Genomic DNA, 24,621 nt, shown 5'->3' with positions numbered 1-24,621 from the left:
ATTTGGGATTAGTGGGTGATGAGTAGAGGCATCCATGAATGGGAGGGTTAAAAAAGTATAGGGGGCGGCCACAACCTTGTATGCAAAGCCAAGTGTGGCATGCATGTAAAAAAAGGGGCAAGGCTTTTTTTTTACACCCCCCCTCCTTGCACATACTTGGAGGATTTCATATTGGATTCTATAATTACAGGTAGTCCTCAACTTATAACTGTAAGTCAGTCCGCAATTTTGCTGGCAAGTTGCGATGAATGTAAGGCAGGTTGTCACGTGATTGTGCCTAATTTTGTGGCCTTTTTTTGCGGCAGTCATTAAATGAACAAAAATGTTTGTAAAGCTAAATACCCAGTCATAAGTTGAGGACTACTGTTTTGTAAACTTCCTAGGATCTTGGGGAGTTTGTGGGTGTACATACACAAACGATATTAACATTCCTCTAAAATAGTACAGTAAATGTTTTGCATTCCATGGAGGCTTTATCACTTTGGGTCATAATTAGCTTGGCTGCAGAGTGGGCTGATCGCATGCAAATATCCCAGACTGTGTGAAAATTTTCTTAAGAGGGCCACTGTATCCAACTTGTAGAGCCGAGTTCCTCAACCTTTCTGGCTTTGTGGACCGGTGAGGGTGTGGGGGGGAAGAGGGGAATCTTTCTGGCAAGCGAGCATACGTGCAGCCCCATTTGCATGAGCTGCGTGCACGCGCACCCGCCACTCACACAAATGGAGTGCCCATGCACGCGTTTGCCTGCTGCTCACGCGTGTGGGGATGCTCGCGCATGCACGTGCTCGCACTCCGTTTCCGCGCCCCGGTTGCAAATAGTTCACGGCCCACTAGTGGGCCGTGGCCCAGAGGTTGGGGGGACCCCTGTTGTAGAGCACTGTTGAATGATTGAATACCTCCATTCCTCATGTTATTTTTTCCCCCTACCTTTTTGTTACTGGTCCTACAGGTTTCCTTCGCAACGTAGTCTCTGGAGAACACTATCGTTTCATCAGCATGTGGATGGCCAGGACTTCCTACGTAGCGGCCTTCGTTATCATGGTGATCTTTGTGAGTGTTTTTCCTCTCTTCCTTTCTTCAGCCTGAATTGGTGTTTTTGGTCCCCAGGATTTTCAACCGATATGGGAGACACCAGAAAGTTGGGTTGTGTTTTTTGGGTTCCATTCCAGCCACAGCCTTGCTCAAGGCAGTTTTGCCATGGTTACAAAATGGCTCTCAGTTAATATAATAATATACAGGTAGTCCTCAACTTACAACTGTTTAAGCCAGGGGTAGGCAACCTTGGCTCTTTTCTGACTCGTGGACTTCAACTCCCAGAATTCCTGAGCCAGCATGGCTCAGCTTGGAAACCTCTCCCTTTCCCCTCAGCATGGCTGGCTTAGGAATACTGGGAGTTGAAGTCCACAAGTCATAAAAGAGCCAAGGTTGCCTACCCCTGGTTTAAGCAAATGTTCAGTGACAGTGGCAGCATCCCCAGGGTCACCTGATCAGAATTTGGGTGCTAGGCAATTGGCACAAACTTAAAATGGTTGCAATGCCCTGGGATCCTATGATCGCCATTTGCTACCTTCCCAGCCAGCTTCCCCACAAGCAGAGTCAATGGAGGAAGGCAGATTGGCTTAAAATCTGCATGATTCATTTAACAATTGCAGTGATTTGCTTAATAACTGTTGCAGAAAGGTCAGAAAACTTGCTTAACAACTGCCTTGCTTAGCAACAGAAATTCTGATCCCAATTGTGGTTGCAAGTCAAGGATTACATGTACAGGCAGTCCCTGGGTTAGGAGCTAGTTCTGTTCCTAACTGTGTCTTTAACTTGAATAACAGAATGACACAGTTGGAAAGGACCTTGGAGGTCTTCTAATCCAGGGGTCCCCAACCCCCAGTCCGTGGACCAGTACCGGGCCATGGCATGCCAGCAACCGGGCCGCACAAACAAGCAAAGCCCCACCTGCGGGATGCAGGCAGCACACAAAACCATGCCCCCTCCAGTCCGCGGAAAAACCTCTCTCCACAGAACCGGTCCCTGGTGCCCCAAAGGTTGGAGACCTCTGTTCTAATCCAACACCCTTGAATTTGTATATAAGTCAGAACTCTTACAAAAGGACTGCCTGTTATTAAAAAATGATGGACAGCATTGTCCTTCCTCAAGCTGATGAACTACTGAAGCCACGCAGTGCTTTCAGGGACGGATGAAAACAGGCTGTATATCAAAAATGTGCAGCTTTACCAGTGCCCATTTTCAGTGGTTTTCAGTGTTTCATAGTGGTATTTGGTAATACATGATATTTGGTAAAAAGCAGCCTGTTTGCATCTTGGGCTTGACCTTAATTTGGGCATTCTTAACCAGGGTTGTCTATAAATCAGTTACTGTGATCAGAAAATGATCCTCTGTATGAAACTCTATCCACTATCCTTTAATTCAGGGGTGGGGAACGATGGCTCTTTTAAGACTTGTGGATTTCAACTCCCAGAATTCCTGAGCCAGCCATGCTGGCTCAGGAATTCTGGGAGTTAAAGTCCACAAGTCGTAAAGGGGCCATCTTTTCCCACCTCAGCTTTAATTTTTCCAGCTGCAGTTTTATTCACTGTGTTTCTTCTAAGTGTTTTGTAGCCTCTGGCTCTTATCAGCAACTGAACCAGCAAGGAGAGGAATACAAGATAAAATACTAGGCAGATTCTAGCACTTAACAGTTACACAAACACAACACTGTATATGGCAGACGATAAAAGCAATCAAAGGTTTTGGCTGCCTTTCTGGATGCAAAATTAACGAGGAGAGAAAACAAAGATAGTAACAAAGCATTCAACTTCTAAAGGAGAATATTATGTGAAAGAAGAGACCGGTTGTGATGTAACAAAATAACCCCAATGAAATCTTTAGGGCTTTATCGGATGTGATGTGATTAAGACAGTTTCCAAAATAATTGGGGGAAAAACATGGAAAGAAATAAAACAAGACCTTGAAAGATGGAAGAGCTGAAACATTTCCTGGCGAGGACTTACACTACAATAATACTGTACAAGTGAATATATTTCCCAAGATAATTTAATTAATTAATGAGTTAAAATCCCACTTTCAAATGTGTGAGAGGACCGGTTGCCTGCAAAATGGCTAGCACCTGGGTTGCTTGTGCCCTGTCCCTTTAAGACAGGGGTCTTCAAACTTGGCCCTTTTATGACTTGTGGACTTCAGCTCCCAGAATTCCTCAGCCATGTTGGCTCAGGAATTCTGGGAGTCGAAATCCACGAGTCATAAAAGAGCCAAGGTTGCCTACCCCTGACCTAGAGCCTGTTTCTTCCTCTGTACTTACCAGCCTGCACTTGCCTCGTCAATCAGGTTTTAGTGACATTTGTCAGTCGTGCAAATGACTTGCCCAGTTAGTATTTGAGATCCCTTGTAGACATAATGCTTCCTACCTGGAAGAACACAGGTGGATCTGGGAAGTTTTTCCGAGGATAGTAACCCACTTCTGTCAACACACTAAGAACAAAACTTTGGAGCGGTTTAAGCGAATTGTGCTTTTAATTTTAATTCTGGACAAATTAATTTTCCTTCCAGAGAGTTGATTTTTTTTTCAACCATCAGAATCTATGAGAAACGCTTCTCCGCTTTTCATCGTTGGCTTTGGGGCTTTAATGCTCTAATGTTTACCTGCCTGTCTCTTTTCAGACTCTGTCTGTTTCCATGCTGCTGCGTTACTCACATCACCAGATCTTCGTCTTTATCGGTAAGTTTTAAAAATCCCTGCTGTGTGAATTTCTGCAGTGCCTGTCGCCCTGGTGGGCTAGGAAGGAGCATGAGAGCACGGAGAAGCCACAAATTACGAGAGCGGGTTCAGTGTCTTGACCGTAGTTTTTAATATAACATAAGGAGGAACTTATTTAAATTTATTACACGCCATGAATGTGATTATTCTGACTACAGGAGTAATTGTGTTAGGTGCAGTGGATACATTTAATCTTAATTCATCTCAAATGAAAACGGTTCCATTTGCTACTCAGCACGCCATGCAAAGATTGAGAGTAGCTACCAACCTTGAAAACCTGCACATTCCTGGTTTAAACACGGCTCTGGTCCATTTGCATCCTGATCCATGTTAAATAACTACTCCCTGGTATTCTGGTATGCTGCGTGCCATGATTTATTTTAATCTGCAGTCTTGAACAGCACAGCGAGAAGTATTTCGTTGTTTGTTCATCCTTGAGTGACTCATCATTTTGGCATCCTGGTATTAGATAGCAGCTGGCTGTTTTTATTGGCTGGAACCCTCTTTAGTGATGGAAATTTAATTTTCTAGCAGGGAGTAAGGTTGCATTGGACCAAGAGCATCAGCCTTAAGCGGCTCTAGAAAGACTGCAGCTAATGTTTATAAGCAGACTTTTATACAGATAGTCCTTGACTTATGACCACAATTGGGGGTCAGAATTTCCAATGCTATGCAGTGGAATTATGAAGTGAGCCGTGTCTGATTTTATGACCTTTTTTTGGCTACGGTTGTTCAGGAGATCACTGCAGTTGTTAAGTGGATCACATAGCTGTTAAGCAACTCGAGCTTCCCCCAGTTGACTTTATTTGTTGGAAGTCAGCTGGGAAGGTCACAAATGGCAGTCACGTGACCCTGGGATGCTACAACCATTGTAAAAACAGAAGCTGGTTGTCAAGTGCTTGAATTTTGAACATGTGGTTGTGGGGACGCTGCAGTGATTGTAATCGCAATTATAAGTCCCCTTTTTTCCCCCCAGTGGCGTTGTAACTTCCGTCACTGAACAAATGGTTTTAAGTCAAGGACTATTTGTAAAGTAGGACAGCGTTTCTCAACCTAATCAACTTGAAGATGTGTGGACTTCAACTCCCAGCATTCCAGCTAAATGAGCTGGCTGGGGAATGCTGGGAGTTGAAGTCCATACATCTTCAAGTTGATTAGGTTGAGAAACGCTGTCCTACTTTACTGAGCTGGCTGGGGAATTCTGGCTAGCTGGGGCATGCTGGGAATTGAAGTCCATACACCTTCCAGTTGCCAAGGTTGAGAAACCCTGAAGTAGGAGATGCTGAAATTGAGATATTTTTTTCCTTGTTAATGCCGAATGATGGCTTCTTAGTCAGGCACCTGAAATCAGACGTTGCTTTCTAAGACATTCGGTTAGAATCTTGGCAGTGTATGTTCTGGAATATATTCTGGAATATACATTGGCTTTGACCTGTAGAGCCTCTACCCTACCACTAAGTGGTTAGTTACATGCCTTGAACTTGGGAATAGGGGACTATAGCTCAGCACATCTGGATGGGACAGCTGTGCCCTATATTCTTAACTCTGCTCAGCAGTGCTTCTCTAAATTCTTTTACCTGGGACCCCATTTGACTTGTGGTCATAGGCTATGTTCCCGGATCATCCCATAGGCCAGGGGTGGGGAACCTTGGCTCTTTTATGACTCGTGGACTTCAACTCCCAGAATTCCTGAGCCAGCATGGCTCAGCTTGGAAACCTCTCCCTTTCCCCTCAGCATGGCTGGCTCAGGAATTCTGGGAGTTGAAGTCCACGAGTCATAAAAGAGCTAAGGTTGCCTACCTCTGCCATAGGCCAAGAAAAATGAACTAGTCTCTTGCCTGACTGCTGTCTTTTGAATGTTGCTACCTTTCCCCTTTCCAGTGGACCTGTTACAGATGCTGGAAATGAACATGACAATCGCCTTCCCCGCAGCTCCTTTGCTGACCGTCATCTTAGCTTTAGTAGGTAAGGAGACCACCTCAGAAAGAAACAACATTGGTGGGGGAAGGGGCAGATAACCCCTATTGGCTGGAAGTAACCCACCACTTTGCCAGTCAGTCTTTCCTTGGTTCTGCTTATTTATTTGTTATTTAATATTTAATTGACAGCTGACTATAGAACAGTGTTTCTCAACCTTGGCCACTTGAAGATGTGTGGACTTCAGTTCCCAGAATTGCTGACTTGGGAATTCTGGGAGTTAAAGTCCACACAACTTCAAGTCTCCAGAGTTAAGAAGACTGCTGTAGAACACACACACACACACACACACACACACACACACACACACACACACACACACACACACACCTTTTCCAGCCTACTGAAGGATCCTTCAACTGCCTGTCTGCTTTTGGAGATGTCAACTGCCTCAACCCATCACATTGAAGAAATATCTTCCGAAGGACTGGAGACATTTCTCCTTAAAGATGAATGCAGAGCTTCCAGTTTTCTGCAAGTTACGCAGAGCTCAGTCTGTGGATTTCAAGCCAGTCTCTGTGTTGCAAAGGTTTCACTGGTGCAAGGAGGCCTCACCTTTGAGTTGAGAAATATGGAGGGCGAGAACCTCTCAGACAGCGTGTCGATGTTCTCTTCCTTTTCTTCCCTTTCAAAACAGGCATGGAGGCCATCATGTCCGAGTTCTTCAATGACACCACCACGGCCTTCTACATCATCCTCATTGTGTGGCTGGCCGACCAGTACGACGCAATTTGCTGCCATACCAACACGAGCAAGAGGCACTGGTTGAGGTACGAACCTGGGACTTGACTCAGGCCAGGAGAGGCCAGGGGAGTCCCTGGACCAGAGATGGGCAACCTTTGGGAAGCAAGGCAGGGGGGGGGCTTTTAAACATTTTTGGAGGAGTCAGAATGGGCAGAATAGACAATCTATTGTGCCTAAGGGCTTTCCTAAAAGGTTTTTTTTAAATCCCACCTTTATTATTTTTTAAATAGCTCAAGGCAACAAATACACCTAATACTCCTTCCTACTCCTATTTTCCCCCTAGTAACAATTCTGTGAAGTACGCTGGGTTGAGAGAAAGTGACTAGCCCAAAGTCACCCGGCCAGTTTTCAATGTCTAAGGCAGAACTAGAACTCACCGTCTCCTGGAGATTGGCCCAAAGTCACCCAGCCAGCTTTCAGGTCTAATGAGGGACTATAACTCATGGTCTCCTGGTTTTTAGCCTGGTCCCTTAACCACTAGACCAGGGGTAGACAACCTTGGCTCTTTTATGACTCGTGGACTTCAAGTCCCAGAATTCCTGAGCCAGCATGGCTCAGCTTGGAAACCTCTCCCTGTCCCCTCAGCATGGCTGGCTCAGAAATTCTGGGAGTTGAAGTCCACGAGTCATAAAAGAGCCAAGGTTGCCTACCCCTGCACTAGACCAAAGCGGCTTTTAAGATTTTTCAGAAAAGCAACATAAGGAATCATAGAATGTCCACCCCCAATTTAGAGCAGCACTTAGATCAGTGTTTCTCAACCTTGACAATTTTAAGGCATGTGGACTTCAACTCCCAGAATTCCACAGCCAGCAATGCTGGCTATGGAATTCTGGGAGTTGAAGTCCACATGCCTTAAAATTGTCAAGGTTGAGAAACACTGACTTAGATATTCAGCTGCCTCCACCTTGCCTGTCGGATTGTCTGTCTGTAGTGTCAGGCGTTGAGCTCATTTTTTTTCAGATTGGAGACCTCTTGATATTCTGGTTAATATATAAGTTTGACTCCTTAAACCAGGGGTCTTCCAACTTGGCCCTTTTACGACTTGTGGACTTCAACTCCCAGAATTCCTCGGCCAGCATGCCTGTCTGAGGGATTCTGGGAGTTGAAGTCCACAAGTCGTAAAAGGGCCAAGTTTGAAGACCCCTGCCTTAAACCCCTGACACTCCGGCATCTTCTCCCAACCACTTCGACCTCACAGTGGCATCGTTGCCCTTTCCCTTCCCTGATTATCCTCCCTCACTGATTACAGCACATGGGCTGTTTCTCATCGGTTCACTTTTACACATTTCCTTTGAAACGAAGGGGGGAAAAAATACAACCCTTTTATGTTCAAAAAGGAAGGATGGAGGCAAACTGGACTGTGTCAGTATTGCGTGTAAATGTGTGTGCGTGCATATTTATATTTCCTTTTCTCTCCAGGTTTTTCTACTTGTACCACTTTGCCTTTTATGCCTACCATTATCGTTTCAATGGGCAATATAGCAGTTTAGCCTTGGTAACTTCGTGGCTTTTCATACAGGTACGCTGCTGGCTCTAACCGTAGTTCTTACGGCATTGTGTGAACCCCCAAATCCTAACAGACTTCAAAAGAGAGAACCATTCTAGACTTTGGCCTTCCTGAGAAAATACTATTTCAAACAGTGTTGTTTGCCAAGTTTCTAGTTCTTTTGCTTTCAAGTACAGATAGTCCTCGACTTACAACCACAACGAAGCCCAAAATTTCCGTTGTTAAGTGAGACATTTGTTCGGTAAGTTTTGTCCCATTTTACAACTTTTCTTGCCACAGTTGTTAATAAGTTAGTAACCCGGTTGAATCTGGCTTCCCCATTGACTTTGCTTGTCAGAAGCTCGCAAAAAGTGATCACATGACCTTGGGACACAGCAACGGTCATAAATAGGAATCAGTTGCCAAGCATCTGAATTTTGATCACATGGGAATGCCGCAAAGTTCGTAACTGTGAAAAATGGTTCATAAGGCACATTTTTCAGGGCAGTTGTAACTTTGAACGGTCACTAAATGAACTGTTGTAAGTCGAGGACTACCTGTATGCAAATAACGTATATTTGAAAGCTCAGAAATTATCCAGGGTATCATTGTGTCTTCCCGAATACCTAGACCCTGGTAAAAGATAAAAATCTATATTTTATCTGAACAAAAAAGGCAAGGCAGGGGTAGTTGGTAGAGAATATTCTGGCAACAATTTGCCCCATCTTAACCAAAAAATTTGGCTGTGCTGCTTTCTTTTGGGGAACCACCGCAAGGCCAAAAGAACAGCTGGCGGGGGAATTCAGGAAAGATGGTTAGGATTGCAGGCTGGTGGTCTCATTTTGCTGGCACGGATCCCACTCGGTCTTCACCAGCTGCTTTTAATGGAGTTGGAGCAGAAATGGGCATGTTTCATACGGTCAACTGATGGTATATTTCATGCAGCGTAGGGAATTTGGCCTTTCTTAACAGCCTCTGAGTTACGTGGATGGCAGTGTGATTCCCATCTTCATTTTCCACAACTCAAGGAGGCACATGTAACGCTCCTACTTGTTATTTTCCCAAGAGGACAGCCCTTTGAGATGGGCTGAGCTGAAAGAGAGGGACTAACTAATCCAAAGTCACTTAGCAATAGCATTTAGACTTATATACCGCTGCACAGTACTTTACAGCAGTGTGTCCTCAACATTGGTGACTTGAAGATGGGTGGACTTCAACTCCCAGAATTCTGGGAGTTGAAGTCCACCCATCTTCAAGTCACCAAGGTTGAGGAACATTGCTTTACAGCACTCTCTAAGCCAGGGGTCCCCAACCCCGGGTCCGTGGACCGATACTGGGCTGTGGCATGCCAGCAACCGGTCCGCACAAACAAGCAAAGCCCCATCCGCGGGATGCAGGCAACACACAAAACCACGCCCCCTCCGATCCGTGGAAAAACCTCTCTCCGCGTAACCAATCCCTGGTGCCCCAAAGGTTGGAGACCTCTGCTCTAAGCAGTTTTACAGAGTCAGCCTCTTGCCCCCCAACGATCTGGGGTCCTCATTTTACCAACCTCGGAAGGATGGAAGGCTGAGTCAACTTTGAGCCGATCAGGATCGAACCGCTGGCCGTGGGCAGAGTTAGCCTGCCCGTACTTCCTTCTAACCCAGTGTTTCTCAACCTTGACAATTTTAAGGCATGTGGACTTCAACTCCCAGAATTCCACAGCCAGCAATGCTGGCTGTGGAATTCTGGGAGTTGAAGTCCACATGCCTTAAAATTGTCAAGGTTGAGAAACACTGTTCTAACCATTCTGTCAACAGGCCTCTTAAGAAAGCACTTAGCTGGCTTTCTAGGCTAAGGAAGAACTAGAACTCCTTCTCTCCCAGTTTCTAGCCTGGCACCTTCACCACCACACCATACTGGTTCTCTTTAAAGCTTGAGGAGGTGCAATTGATTTACACATTATTATTATTATTTTTTTTGGGGGGGAGAGGGGAGAACGTTCTTGCTCAGCCCAGTCATTAAGGCGTTTCTTTCCTCTTGCTCCTCTCTTCCCCCCCCTCCCCTCCCTGGCAGCATTCCATGATCTATTTTTTCCACCACTACGAGTTGCCAGCCATCCTCCAACAGATCCGGATCCAGGAGATGCTGCTCCAGAACCAGCAGGTGGGGACCCAGACCGCTCTCCAGGACAACCTCAACAACAACACCACTGTTGCGGCAACCAATTCGGCCGAGCAGCAGCCCCACCTGGACGCCAGCACGGCTGGGGCAGGAGATGGCTTCCTGGCTTCCGGAGAAGGCCACATTCCCCCGGCCTCCAGCCCTGGCGTCTCCCTGGGGAATGACTTGAATTGGGTGGCAGAGACAGCAGCTGTCATCACAGAGGCCTCCTTTCTGTCCAACCTGGGCAGTTCTTTCTTGGACTCCAGGGCCACTCCAGCAGTGGGGACTGGTGGCGGGACTTTGCAGGACCCGGAGCCCGCTCCGAACACGATGACCCAAAGTTTGTTTAGTAGTGACCGTACGGAAGTGGGCTCTGCTACTATTGAGCCCACGTCACCCGTTGGGACTTCTGTGACCAATACACCTCCTGCTACGGCCCATTCAGAGCTGGAAGGTACTCCCCAGCCCTCGGAGAGTTCACCGGGCCGAGCCGAGCCTCTGAAGACGGACTCCTCGCAAGATTCAGCTTTCAGGGGGCTCCTGAGTCCGGCATCTGAAGATCTTGCCGAGAAAGATCCCACGCTGCTGTCCCCAGAAAGTACGATCTCCTGATCCCCGCAAAGCTGCTGCTTCTCCGGAACTCCTGACTCTGTAGGAGACCGGATGGCTTTCTGACTGCATAATTTGTCCTCCGTATCAAGTTCCTCTTAGAGAAGAAAGAGGCAGAGCTAGAATGTAAGATGAAGAGAGAGAGAGTGCTCTTCTCCTCCCACCTTCCAGGTATCAGGAAAGGAAAAAAAAAGCTGAATAAAAAAGAGGGGGAAGCGATTGTAGATGTCAGTCCCTGCATCGGAATCCGACTCTTTTTGCAAGAAGCGGTTTCTGCATCTCTCTCTCAGTGAATTGCGTTAAGACCCAGTTTCTCATCTCCACCCCCACTCTCCAATTTCCCAGACTGCATGGAATCATGGGACTCCCTCTTGGTATCTGCTGGAGATCTTAATTTTTGCATTTAGACCCTTGTTGTTTGCATTCAGTTTTGTCTGAAAGGGTGCTTAGAAACGCCGGGGGAGGGTGGGGGGAAATGGGTATCATGACAAAAATCTTTTGGATGCAACTCGGAATTGGGCGGGTGGCCGGTGCGATTATAAAGAAAAATGGATCCTCGAGCAGAAGGCGCAGCATGGAAAGTTGGCATGAACTGGCTCCAGGATTATCCACGGGAATTGTTATTTGAGAGGTCTTAAATAATTGAGTCCTTTAAAAAAAAAAAAAATCCTTTGTATCGTTTGGACTGCATCTATAAACGCCATGTTAATTTCTCTCATTTTTGTCTAAAGAGGGTTGTAGAAGATTATTTAAGTAATACGACAGGCTTGGGAGGGGGGAAGTATCTTGTCCCATTTCTGCCCCCCCCCACGTTCCCCATCCTTCAACCCAGATCCTTTTCTTCACGCAACCGTGGAGGCCTACCCTGAGGAAAAGATTGGAGCCTTAGCTTTCTTTGCCGTTTTGATTACCTCAGATTGTTTTCCCCACCCGCTCCAAGTGGGAAGAGTCCAGTGACGGGCAAAAACGGGAACGCTGAGGTGGTGGCCCCTTTGCACTCGTGTGAGATGGCTGGATGGACAGAGAGGCTTACGACAGTTCTGAGTTGGTGTGGAGTTAACGCTTTCAAATGCCAAGCAGAGAATTGCACTTAAAGAGTTTAAAAAAAGAGGAGCCAAAAAAAAAAATGGACTGACAGTGATGCATTAGAGCAGTGTTTCTCAGCCTTGGCAACTTTTAAGACCTGTGGACTTCAACTCCCAGAATTCTGCTGGCTGGGGAATTCTGGGAGTTGAAGTCCGCATTGTCTTAAAGTTGCCAAGGTTGAGAAACACTGCCTTAGACTGAGCAAGGGGTCTTCAGACTTGGCCCTTTTATGACTTGTGGACTTCGACTCCCAGAATTCCTCAGCCAGGCACGCGTGCCTGGCTGAGGAATTCTGGGAGTCGAAGTCCACAAGTCATAAAAGGGCCAAGTTTGAAGACCCCTTGCCTTAGAGCCAGAGGAATGGCTGAAAAGTGAGTTTTTCTTTTTGTCAGTTCATCTGAAGAGTTCCCATTAGCTGCTGCTTATGCACTTAAATGAGGGTGATTGCATTGTCCAGTTGATAGGATTTCAGCCCGACGCCTTCGCATGCACCGAGGGAATTGCCTCCCCCAGCATGACCACTACAGGATTCGCCGTTCTTCCTTTCCAGAATCAAGCTGCTTTCTATCAACTGGGAGCAGCCATTTGGCAGCCAGTTTTCGTAGGTTGGCTTTGGAACGGTGTTCCCGAGTGCCTTCTCTAGACTTCCCCAAATCTGGCCAGGGGGAGGACTGATTGGGGGGGCTGGGTTTGAGCAGTAGGAAGCTGAGCAGACCCCTGGGTTCCTGACCCCCCACCACTCCCCTCTATGACCTCCTGAGCAAGAATCAAATCTTTGGGAGAGGTAACCTCAGGAGACAGAGAGAGGCTGAGGGCAGATCTGTCCGGGGTGCAAGTGGACTGCCCAGGGCTGGGTTTGGAAATTTTAAAAAAATATATTTGGAAAATGGCAGGCCAGTGCTTCCCCTTCCCCCAGTGAGGATGACCAATTCCTGTGCAATAGATTAGTTGAGTTCTTGGCAGTGTGCCAATTCTCTACCCAGATCGGAGATCGGTCACCGAAGACTCTTCTAACTGGTCAGACTTTGGGCCTGTCCGTTTCTGAGGTTTTTGGGGAGGAAGAGGCAGAATTGAGTGGAAGAAAGAGAATCAAACTCAACCGCACGACTAGAGTTCATTCTGTTTAATGTACAAAATGTTTGTATGAGTGTACATATATATATATACATATATATATAGTATACTGTATAAATACTGTATTTAATCGTTATTTGTTCCTTCTTTCCTCGTCGTCAGTCATACCCTTTGGCGGGGGATACGGGGAGGAGGGGTTACAAGTGCCGGCGCCGTAGCGAAATTAACAGCAACCAGGAGAGGTTCAGCTGTTCCTGGTAGGAAGATCTGGAGAGCTGCGTTTCCTTTACAATTTGTAATATTTCACTTGTTCTGGCCAGTGGATTTGCCCATTCCCCAAATGAATGGCTTCCGTCTTCTGCTCAGCATTGCTAGTCTAGGCCTCCCGCTTTCACCCTGCATGCTGGAATTCAGCCCCTCTCCAGAGGTTGAGAATAAGGCTCAGGAAAACAGGGCTCCAGTGGTTTACCGCCAGATTGCCATTTTAATACGAGAGAAATGGGACGTTTCTCTCATTTTACTTTTAATTAGAGATGATTTAAATTTTGTGCTGGCTTCACCCAGGTCTTGGACTGGCACCATCTGTCTTGGAGGCCTGACCTAGTCTTAGCGCTAAAAGGCCAAGTGCGACCTTCAGCTGGCAATATATTGCAAACTCCTACTGGAGAAGCCATATCAATCTTCTTAATATATCAACTCATCTCTCTGAAAAGGCCTCTATTCATCAGATCGCAAAATATTCCCTGAACTGGAGCATCCACCTGAATTTATTTTTTCCATTCCCCACCCCAGATATTGAGCTGTGAGAGAGTACAGGATTCTTTGGGGAGGAGAAAATTCAAAACAAAGTTTGAGTTTCCAGAATATAACTAAGAAAGGAGAAAAAAAACATCATTTTATTTTTCTAAAAGCGTGAAAATGTTCCTCTTTTGATTCTTAAGTCTATTATTAACCCATCAATTTTTTTTAAAGTAAATAAAATGGAGAGGACAAGGGGTTTTTTTTATATAAAAATGAACAGTAGCTCAATTCAGCATTCTCCCAATTCGTGCCCCCTCTAGATCTGGGAGACTATACTTCCCATCATTTCCAAACATTATGGGCTGGCAGAGATGGGAATTGGGGCCCAAAACGTCTTGAAGGGCATCAAATTTTGGAAGACTGTTCTGCATATAACTAAGACCTTTTGCGATATCGCTTACATTTGCATTGCACAAAAATAAATACCAAAGACAAACCCCAGCGTGGCTGATGATGTAAACCTGTCAGAAGTATTTAAACTTTGATTGCATATCCAAGAACCATCCCAGCTTTATTTTCAAGCAAATTCCTTTTGAAAAATTGGGCTTCGGGATTGATACCTGGTGTTTGAAAGTATTTATTTGGTTTTAATTTATTTGTAAGATTTATAAACTGCCTCACACTAGATCAGTGGTTCTCAACCGTTTTAATGCCGCGACCCCCAACCGGTCGTAAGTCGAGGACTAAACCGGTCATAAGTCGAGGACTAAACCGGTTAAGTCGAGGACTACCCAACCGGTCATAAGTCAAGGACTTTCCCTGCCTGGGAGCACCGCGCATGCGTGGTTCCGCCCCCTGCGCCGGCCGAGGCGTAGCTGGCAAGCGGCAGAGACGGAGCAGGCCGACCACCAGCTGGCCCAGCCCAAGGGAGGTAAGGCACCCGCCGGAAAAGGGGAAAAAAATGGCGGACAAAAAAATGGCGGACAGCCTTGCTTGGCGACCCCCGTGAAATGGTCGATCGACCCCAAATAGGGTCGCGACCCATAGGTTGAGAACCGCTGCACTAGATAGTCTGTGGGAAAACGTCAACTCTTAAGAGGCCCTATGGAAACACTCAGGCACATCTATTGTATTTCTTTGGTTTCCAACCTGTTCCTGCTTTATGAAAGAAAAAAAATACTTAAAACGGTGAACAGCATAACCTTGGTTTTACGTGTATGAAGGACGGCTGTGCAAAGATGAACTCAAATTGCAAATTCTGTGTTTGCCACGCACATACAACGCCTGCTGGGATACATTAAAGCATTTGCACTTTGCCCTGGACTGATGTGATTGCCCACCCCTGCTGCTGTGTAATTGTGAGAAGGAAGACATTTAGCATAAGGTGACCCTGATACACAAGGACCTGTGTGTGCCCTGAATTCAGATTTTGTCTTTTAACTTGAGATCTGCACAGTTGTAATACGAATCTGCCTTCTAACGATGGTTGTGCGCATGGCCAAGCTGATTTAGTCAATTATAGGGCCAGGCTTCTCTTGCCCAGAATGAAATAGGACTCCCGACAGGGTTCTAAAGAAAAAAAGCTGATTTAAATAAGACTTATGAAAGGCAGAGTTGAGATTGATGACGGTGCCTCTCTCTAGCTCAGCTGAAAAAAAGATAGTATCTGTTTTGCTTTTTGCTTGTTTGTTATTACAGCTCACTGCTACCTCTTTGACTGGGAAAAGCTCTCTTGGAATTGAGAAGGAGCTTTCATCTCACAGGTTTCTCCTGCTTTGCTTCAGCTGAGTTCTTGCAGACCCAAGTTCTCAACCTGTCACATGCCCTTCCTTAACATTAAATAATACAAGAAATCTTTGGGTTTCGTAATAGCCACGAGCTACTCCATTAATCCCTAAACTCTAGACTCTAGAAAGAGTACAGAGAAGAGCAACAAAGATGATCAGGGGACTGGAGGCTAAAACATATAAGGAACGGCTGCTGGAATTGGGTAAGTCTAGTTTAATGAACAGAAGGACAAGGGGGGACATGATAGCAGTGTTCCAGTATCTCAGGGGCTGCCACAAAGAAGAGGGAGTCAAGCTATTCTCCAAAGTGCCTGAAAGCAGGACAAGAAGCAACGGATGGAAACTAATCAAGGGGAGAAGCAACCTAGAACTAAGGAGAAACTTCCTGACAGTTAGAACAATTAACCAGTGGAACAACCTGCCTCCAGAAGCGGTGAATGCGCCAACACTGGAAGTTTTTAAGAAGAGACTGGACAGCCATTTGTCCGAAATGGTATAGGGTTTCCTGCCTGAGCAGGGGGTTGGATTAGATGACCTCCGAGGTCCCTTCCAACTTTATCATCATTATCTGGGTTTTGCTTGACTTAAGCTGTGCTTCTGAATTTCTAAACCTTTCTTAAAAATTCATTCTGAATCCTGCGTATTATCCATTCTCAATTAGGAAAGCTGCAGGCTGGTTGAAAGGCCGTGCACGATCTTTAAATTGCCTAAATATAGATGAGAGAGATTTGAAGCAGAATGTGCTCCAGTAACAAGGAGAATTCAGAAGCCAGGAGAGTTTAAATGACTATACAGGATTCAGGATTTTTTGGTAATAGGCCGATACTTTCTAATTGCTCTTGTAGAGTTGCTGGCTTATAAGCTGAGCCCATTGTTAAAATAGGCTTGCCAAGTCACTGGTAGAGATGAACAGGAAAATCCAGTATTAAAATATACAGAAACAGCAAGTCTGAAATCCTCCTGCCCATAAACTTGAGAATCTTTGCTACAAGTAGCCCTTGACTTCACAACCATTAAACAATCATTTGTTTAGTGACCATTCAAAGCTACAAAGGCACTAAAAAAAGTGACTTATGACCATCTTTCACATGTTTGCAGCATCCCTGTGGTCACGTAATCAAAATTTGGATGCTTGGCAACTGGCATGTACTTATGACAGTTGCAGTGTCCCAGGGTCATGTGATTACCACTTATAACCTTCCCAGCCAGCTTTCAACAAGCAAAGTCAGTGGTTAATGACTGCGTTACCAACTTAACTACAGTTATTCACTTAATAACTGTGGCAGGAAAGGTTATAAAATGGAGCAATACTCAACAACTGTCTCGCTTAACAATGAAGATGTTGGACATAAGTTGAGGACTACCTGTATATTACCAGGAGTACAATAGGTTAAATAATACATAATGCAAATTGGTTCATTAACTTACCAACAGTCTCCCTTGCTGCAAAATAAAAAAAGCAAAAATACAATTGACAGCAATGGGGAAACATGAGGAGCTACAGTCTCCTTTTCCTCAAATAGAAGTATGTTAGTTTGCAGAAAATCACGATGGAGAACCAGGGCTTGATCCATGTTTTCTATAAATAATACTATCAAGAAAAAGAGATTTTTTTTTTCAGGAACAGTCTTAGTTGCTCTCTGATCCGAAAAAACCTGAGCTACAATGCAAAGTTCTTCCAATTCTCATTTGACAATCAAAAGCTCAGCTTGTTAAAACTAAGCTGCTAGATCAGAACGTGGTTCCTTCCAATCCGCAAAAACCTCTTCCCATCCCAGCAACTTAAACAGAAAAGGCTTCACGAGTTGGCAGACTGTTAACCTACATAAAGAAATTGCACCTAAGCCAAACTGGATACAGCAAATCTCTGCTATGTGTGAAATGTGCTATAGCCCAGCTCTGCAGTATCTCATCCATTTTCCCCAGAGCTCACCTGAATGAAACCTTTGCTGAACCTGAGCTGCAGGTAAGATCCTGAAGGTGCACTGCATATTTTATAAAGGAGAAGACAAAACATATTCAAACCCCTCTCTTCTCTCTCCCAGTTTGATTTTCTACTGTACTTTCCGTGATAAGGTGCTATTCACTGGGCTCTATAATTTTCTTGCTCTGCCCCCCAACTGGCCAATGTTCAGAGGACAAATGGGATTTCAGACCCCCCTCCCGTTGGCTTTCTGCCCACCAAAAATAAGAATATTTTACACTGATTTTTTGCCTAATTAAAAGGGGGAAATTTCTAAGGACAGTTGGAGCCCACCAGTGCAATCCCATAGCAATATCGGTAATCCTTGGTAATTTATGACCGGTTGTTTAATGTGTGTTCAGAGTTATGATGGACCTTCCAAAACGCTATTTCTGACCCATTTTCAAAGTTACAACAGCTACACACACACACACACACACACACAGACACAAACTTACAATCACATAATTGCATTTTGGGCATTTGACGACTGACTCATCTTTATGGCTGTTTGCAGCATCCCGCAGTCACGTGGGCATGATTTGCAGTGTGTTTTGATGATTTCTGGCATTTACTTCCAGCTTCCAACAAAAAAACCCTCATCAGATAAAATTGAATCGTTTAATGACCGCACTGTTTGCTTAATGATGGCTGCAAAAAAATGTAGACAAAAATCAGGTCTGGTCATAGGTTGCCTCCAGTTACGACCGCAACTACTTATGACTAATTCAGGGCTCAATTACAGTCATAAGTGAAGGACCACCTGTAAACATTTTCAGACTCTGCCAGTTTGCTGGTAAAGTCAGGAAGAAAAAAAATTCCGGGGCCAGATACAAAAAGCGAACCCTGAGGCTGCCTTAAACGGAGTGACTCCAGTTGGTAGCTGCTCTGCTTATTCATCCCTTCTTGTGCCCGTTTGATGTGTTGGAGATGGCAGCTCCCATATTCTCAAGCTTTGATTGGGATTCTGAGTTTTGTTCTCCTGGAATATCAGGAGAGGACCCCAGGAGATCCTATAGCACTCCGGACAAATGGCTGTCCAGTCTCTTCTTAAAAACCTCCAGTGATGGAGCACCCACAACTGCTGAAGGCAAAGCCGTTCCACTGGTTAATTGTCCTCACTGTCAAGAAGTGTCTCCCTATTTCAGGGCTTTTCAACCAGTGGTACGGGTACCACCCGTGGTACATTGGCACCTGGCAGGTGGTATGCGACCATCCTAGAAAAGTGGTAGCGGGGGAGGGGAATGAGCTGAACCGGTGGCAGCACCGCACAAGCCTGAGCGAGAGATGGCTGGAGCTGCAGGGCTGTCAGGGCTCAGCGGAAGCGCCAGGATCAGTGCCGCTTTCCAGCTGATCGGTGCTTCTTCGGGACTGTCAGGGCTCGGTGGAAGCGCCAGGATCAGCGCCAGACTCTTGCTGAGTCCTGAAGAAGCACCAATCAACTGGAATGTTGCCTTATGTCCAGGGTCTTGTGATTTACATTCAGATGAATGGCAACTGGTTCATATTTATGACGGTCACAGTGTCCCAGGGTCATGTGACATGACCAAAACCTGCTGCAACCACCCAGCAGACGGGAATAAAAACCAAACACCCCCCACCCCACCTCCACTGTCAATCCTCAACAGAAATGCTCACAACAATGAAAACCTCGGACAGGAGGAAGAGCGCTGCCAGGTGGGCAGGCAGGTGTCTTGCTCGGCTGTGGCTTGGGGGGCACTTTTTTCAGTGCCATTGTAACTTCGAACAGTCACTAAGCGAACTGTTGTAAGTCGAGGACTATCTGTACTATCACTTTTTTCCTTTTTTTTTTTTTTGGTTATCAAGTTTTTGACACCTTGCTAGGCGACTGGTGGTACTCGGATGCTGCCATATCCTAAAGGTGGTACAATGGGTGAAAAGGTTGAAAAGCCCTGGTCTAGTCCAGGGGTAGGCAACCTTGGCTCTTTTATGACTCATGGACTCCCAGAATTCCTGAGCCAGCATGGCTCAGCTTGGAAACCTCTCCCTTTCCCCTCAGCATGGCTGGCTCAGGAATTCTGGGAGTTGAAGGCCACGAGTCATAAAAGAGCCCAGGTTACCTACCCCTGGCCTAGTTCTAGGTTGGGTTTCTCTTTGCTAAACTTCCATCCATTTCAAGGAAGGCTGCTCTCTCCTTGTTATCGTCCAGAACTGGCTGAGGGGAGAGGAGGGAAGCACGGAGTCCCTCTGCCTTGTCCTGAGTCCAATTGGCCGAAGCTTTTCTATCAAATCAGCCCCTGCTGAGATCAGGGCAAATGAGAGATTGGCAGGTCCCTCTGAAGCTATTCTTTAGGCCCACCCTCTCAAAATTACACAGCCAAATTTTGGTGGAAAATTACTGAGAAATAAAATCAGGACGACGGAGGGAATAATAAATATGCCCCAAGGGCATATACATTTTCTTTTAAGCTTATCCAATGTGTCTCCCCACCTCTCCTCTCTCTCTCTCCCTTCCCCTCCCCTCCCCTCTCCTCCAGGAATCCTACTTCTGTCCACTTTGATGATGTCATTACACGACCTATTGCAGTGGTGGCAAACCTATGGCACGCGTGTCAGTGGTGGCAAACCTGTGGCACGCGTGCCACCGCCACCAGTAGCAGGTCCATCAGGCCACCACCGCCGTCTGGACCAGGAGCCCTGCTCAGCACAAAGAAGGGGAAGCAGTCGACTAGCAAGCTCGAGTAGAGGTGGTAGAGCAGAGGTCACCAACCATTGTCGATTGGTGGACTGGAAGAAAAGGGAGGGGGAAGTATTTTATATGCATGCATGCACGCACGGGGCCGCGAGCACGCACGCACTGCAAATGGGGTGGGGCTAGTGCCTGCATGATACTCACTAGCCCTGCCCCATTCTTGTGTGGTGCAGCGCCTTGTATCTGCACCCCGCAGTGCAGCAGCGGCTGTTTTTGCACCTTGCAGCACAGTGGCCCATTTTTGCGCCCCCAGTTTTTGCGTGCCAGAGGCGGCACTCAGAGGCACCTCCCTGCCTCCCACCCCGAGGGCACCACAATGCTGATGCGGCCCTGGGACTTTACGATCAATAAGTGGGTTTTGGGTTGCGGTTTGGGCACTCGGTCTCTAAAAGGTTCGCCATCACTGACCTATTGCAATCTTTGGTTGCCCTGTCCCATGGGATGCCTCCCAGGGTCTCCCAACTGCTGGGATATTGCTCCTTCCATGTAAACAGACCTCTCTCCAAGAATTAAGTCTCCCTTCTGCTTGTTCCATGTGCTCCTTCACCAGCTTTGGGCTGTACCACTAAATGATGACGCCTCCAGCTAACATCAGAAAAGCACCCCATCAGCTGGAATGTTGCATCCTTTGCTTCAACACTGTCTACCCTGTCTTCCAAAAGCTTCTCCAAGATCAATCCAGCAAACTCTGTTGAGGATGCCAGGAAGTGAATGCCTGCCCCTCCCCCCAACTCCACTTAGCTATGGCTGCACCTGATATGTGGCTAACTGAACTCAAGCCCCACAATCAGTGGCATAGCGTGGGTTGTCAGCACCCGGGGCAAGGCAAGTAATTTGCGCCCCCCCCGCGAATTTGCGCCCCCCCCTGCGCCCCCCCCTCCCTCCACAGTGGGCGGTGATCCGGCGGCTCGGATCGGATTCGCACAGGAAGGGGCAGAGAGCTACGAGTGCGAGCGCGCCCCCCCAGATGTTGCGCCCGGTGCGGCCGGCCCCCCCTGCAGCCCCCACGCTACGCCTCTGCCCACAATTTGGGCTATGCAGCCTGGAGACTAGCTGGCTGTGGTCAGTAAACAAGCTCCTGGCTCCCTGGCAGAGACGTTGCAACTATTATTACAATTATTACAATTATTTAAACAATCTGCTCTCCAGAATATGAGAAGGTTTAGCCTTCTCCCAGCCTTCTCTTAATTCAGCAGTTCCTGTTCTTAGAAGCTCCCTAGAAATTGTGTCTGTCTACTAAGGTTCAAGAGACTAGCGGAAGCTCAAGAAGTGCGCCCCTTCTAAGTCTCTGAGAAGCCTGTGCCAGAATTCAGCAACGGGACCTCACAGAACAGAAAGTCACGATCAGCCTACTGAAGATGGACCCGTGAAGGTAACTTAGAAGATTTATGAATCAATAATTCGGATTCCGAACGTATCTAGTCCTGCCTGCTTGTCAACCACTCTGCCACCATCTTTCTCATCCTGGTGGATTTTTCAATGGACATGGATTAAGTGGGACTTTCCACATGCAGATAAGGGTGACCAGCAACCCACGATGGCCCCTTGGATGGAAACTGATCTGGGGGGAGGCAAGGAAAGCTAGGAAAAAACAAACCATCTCCCGACCAGTATCTATTCTTCACGGTTTTGGCTCTTCGCACTGGCATTCTTCACCAGGAAAATGAGTCCAGAGTCCAGCTCGAGCCCCCCCCTTCCATTCCATCACCTGTCCTCCTTGCTCTCCCTGATCAATGCCTTCAGGGCGGGGGGCAGCCGAGGAGCTTTCGGGGGTGGTCCAAGGGCCACCATGAGCTCACTCTTCCGTACCAGGGCGACCCTCAGCTGCTCACGCATATCTTCAATTTTGCTCTCCAGCTCCTTCAGTTCCTTCTCCTTGGCTTCTTTGCTGTCCTGCTGGGGGTCCTGGCCGTTCATGCAATGCCACACGGGCCCTGCTCGCTCGTCTTCGGAGGATTCCTCTGGGACGCTATCAATGTCGAAGTGCACCCGTTTGTCTTCCTTCTTTATTGCTGTGCCACGGAGGTTGTTCCAGGCCTCCTGGCTGGGGGGCGGCTGGGGTTCATCTGGAGGCTTTGGAAGGTTGCATCTTTGGAGGAGGAGAGAGGAGAAAAAGTAAATCTGGATGTCCCCCCCTCCCCTGACACTTTTTTTTAAGAAAAAAAAAATAGGAGTCTCAACAATTTAGCCATCTCTTTAAAAAATAGGAGTCTCAACAATTTAGCCATCCCTTTACAGCCACACACACAAGAAAACGTGCAAAGAATTGCAACCGTAAGCTCAGTAGAAGGTGCACAAATTCCAGAAAAAATAACAGTAGAAACACAGACCATTTAGGATGGAACCATGATAATCCAATGTGTCTCCAACCTTGGCAATTTTAAGATAATAATAATAATAATAATAATAATAATAATAATAATAATAATAATAATAATAATAATAATAATAATAATAATAATAATAATAATAATAATAATAAAGTTGGAAGGGACCTTGGAGGTCATCGAGTCCAACCCCCTGCTCAGGCAGGAACACTACACCATTTCAGACAAATGGCTGTCCAGACTCTTCTTAAAAACTTCCAGTGTTGGAGCAGTCACAGCTTCTGGAGGCAGGTTGTTCCACTGGTTAATTGTTCTAACTGTCAGGAAGTTTCTCCTTAGTTCTAGGTTGCTTCTCTCCTTGATTAGTTTCCATCCGTTGCTTCTCGTCCTGCCTTCAGGCACTTTGGAGAATAGCTTGACTCCCTCTTCTTTGGGGCAGCCCCTGAGAAGAGGGAATCAAGCTATTCTCCAACTCCCAGAATCCCTCACCCATGTATTACGAGTCGTTCTTGAGTCACAATGGTAATGGAGCCTTGGTGTGATCGTGATGGTCATAAACTGGGTCACCCACACGACTGATCAGATTTTTACGATCATTTTTGCAGTGGTCGTTGCGCGAATGCTGTGGTTGTTAAGCAAATCTGTGGTTCGCTAAGAGCTGGTTCTGCCAAAAACCGGAAGTAAATGCCTGTTTTCGGCAAAAATGTCATAAAATCCAGTCACGTGGCTGCAGGACGCCATAAATGTGGCTCGGCTACATGTGCCCCAAAATGCAGTTATGTGCCTGCAGGGAGAGGGGCAACTTCAGACCTTCTAATCCAGGTTGTAGAAAGCCGTGGTGGCGCAGTGCTTAGAAGGCAGTATTGCAAGCTAACTCTACCAACTGCCAGCAGTTTGATCCTGACCAGCTCAAGGTTGACTCACCCTTCCATCCTTCCGAGGTTGGTAAAATGAGGACCCCGGATTGTTGGGGGCCAATAGGCTGACTCTGTGAACCGCTTAGAGAGGGCTGTAAAGCACTGTGAAGCGGTATATAAGTGTAAGTGTTATTGCTATTGCTACCCCAGGAAGCTTGGTCGTCACTCTGAACGGTCACTAAGTGATGAGTTGTAACTCGAGGACTACCTGTATTCAGACAACCATATAGATAGTCCTCAACTTACAGCTCTTGGCAACAAGTCTACATGACTGCGGTCACGCAACTACTATTTAGGACATTTTTGTAAAAAAACTTTCAGTTTTCAGCAAAAAGGATGCATAGCAAATAATGGGGTCAGTTAATGACCATAATGGGGTCAGTTAATGACCATTCACTTAATAACCATGGTGATTCACTTATCTGAAATGAATAGAATAGAATAGAATAGAATAGAATAGAATAGAATAGAATAGAATAGAATAGAAGCTGGAAGGGATCTTGGAGGTCTTCTAGTCCAGCCCCTTGCTCAAGCTGGAGAACAGATACCATTTCAGACAGGTGAATGTCTAGTCTCTTCTTAAAAACCTCCAGTGATGGAGCGCCCACGATTTCTGAAGGCCAGCTGTTCCACTGGTTAATTGTCCTCACTGTTAGGAACTTTCTCCTTAATTGCAGGTTGCTTCTCTCTTTCGTTAGTTTCCAACCATCGTTTCTTGTCTTGCCCTCTGGTGCTTTGGAGAATAGCTTGACTCCCTCTTCTTTGTGGCAGCCCCTCAAATAGGGTTTCCTGCCCGAGCAGGGAGTTGGACTAGAAGACCTCCAAGATCCCTTCCAACTCTCTTCTTCCATAATAAATAAACAAACAAATAAACAAATAAACAAATAAACAAATAAACAAATAAACAAATAAACAAATAAACAAATAAACAAATAAACAAATAAACAAATAAACAAATAAACAAATAAACAAATAAACAAATAAACAAATAAATAATAAAAAGTAAGTAAGGAAGGAAGGAAGGAAGGAAGGAAGGAAGGAAGGAAGGAAGGAAGGAGGGAAGGAAGTTATAAAATCGGGCCAGACGCTTTACAAGCATCACACGAGGCCTACCTGTAATGTGGCCTGGGTTGGCAAACCAGTTCAGAACAGCTGATGCGAAAAGAATTTACCTTTTCTCCAAATTCAGCTTCTTGAGCCTCTGTTCCTCCAGTCCCATGTTTAGAGCCCGGTGTATTTTCTGGGTTATGCATATAAAAATCACAAAGAAATAAAGGCTC

General features: G+C 46.2%; 2 protein-coding genes across 2 annotated transcripts in view; one reads left to right on the top strand and one right to left on the bottom strand.

The window, feature by feature from the left end:
* TMEM259 (transmembrane protein 259) overlaps positions 1 to 11,194 on the top strand; it is a 33,217-nt gene extending 22,023 nt beyond the window's left edge. The window contains exons 6-11 of the mRNA XM_015813458.1: positions 950 to 1,050; positions 3,673 to 3,730; positions 5,651 to 5,734; positions 6,384 to 6,516; positions 7,910 to 8,009; positions 10,035 to 11,194. Coding sequence (XP_015668944.1) covers positions 950 to 1,050; positions 3,673 to 3,730; positions 5,651 to 5,734; positions 6,384 to 6,516; positions 7,910 to 8,009; positions 10,035 to 10,736 — 1,178 coding nt within the window. The 3' untranslated portion in view covers positions 10,737 to 11,194. The remainder of the gene's footprint in view (positions 1 to 949; positions 1,051 to 3,672; positions 3,731 to 5,650; positions 5,735 to 6,383; positions 6,517 to 7,909; positions 8,010 to 10,034) is intronic.
* Positions 11,195 to 21,801: 10,607 nt separating this feature from the next.
* GRIN3B (glutamate ionotropic receptor NMDA type subunit 3B) overlaps positions 21,802 to 24,621 on the bottom strand; it is a 50,827-nt gene continuing 48,007 nt past the window's right edge. The window contains exons 9-10 of the mRNA XM_029283634.1: positions 24,514 to 24,581; positions 21,802 to 22,186 (exon numbers count right to left, since the gene is read on the bottom strand). Coding sequence (XP_029139467.1) covers positions 21,802 to 22,186; positions 24,514 to 24,581 — 453 coding nt within the window. The remainder of the gene's footprint in view (positions 22,187 to 24,513; positions 24,582 to 24,621) is intronic.

Source organism: Protobothrops mucrosquamatus, unplaced genomic scaffold (assembly GCF_001527695.2).
Source record: "Protobothrops mucrosquamatus isolate PMUCROS unplaced genomic scaffold, P.Mucros_1.0 scaffold157, whole genome shotgun sequence".
Lineage (NCBI taxonomy): Eukaryota > Metazoa > Chordata > Lepidosauria > Squamata > Viperidae > Protobothrops > Protobothrops mucrosquamatus.
Note: the sequence above shows the minus strand (reverse complement) of the source record. Positions and strands in the feature narration are given on the sequence as shown.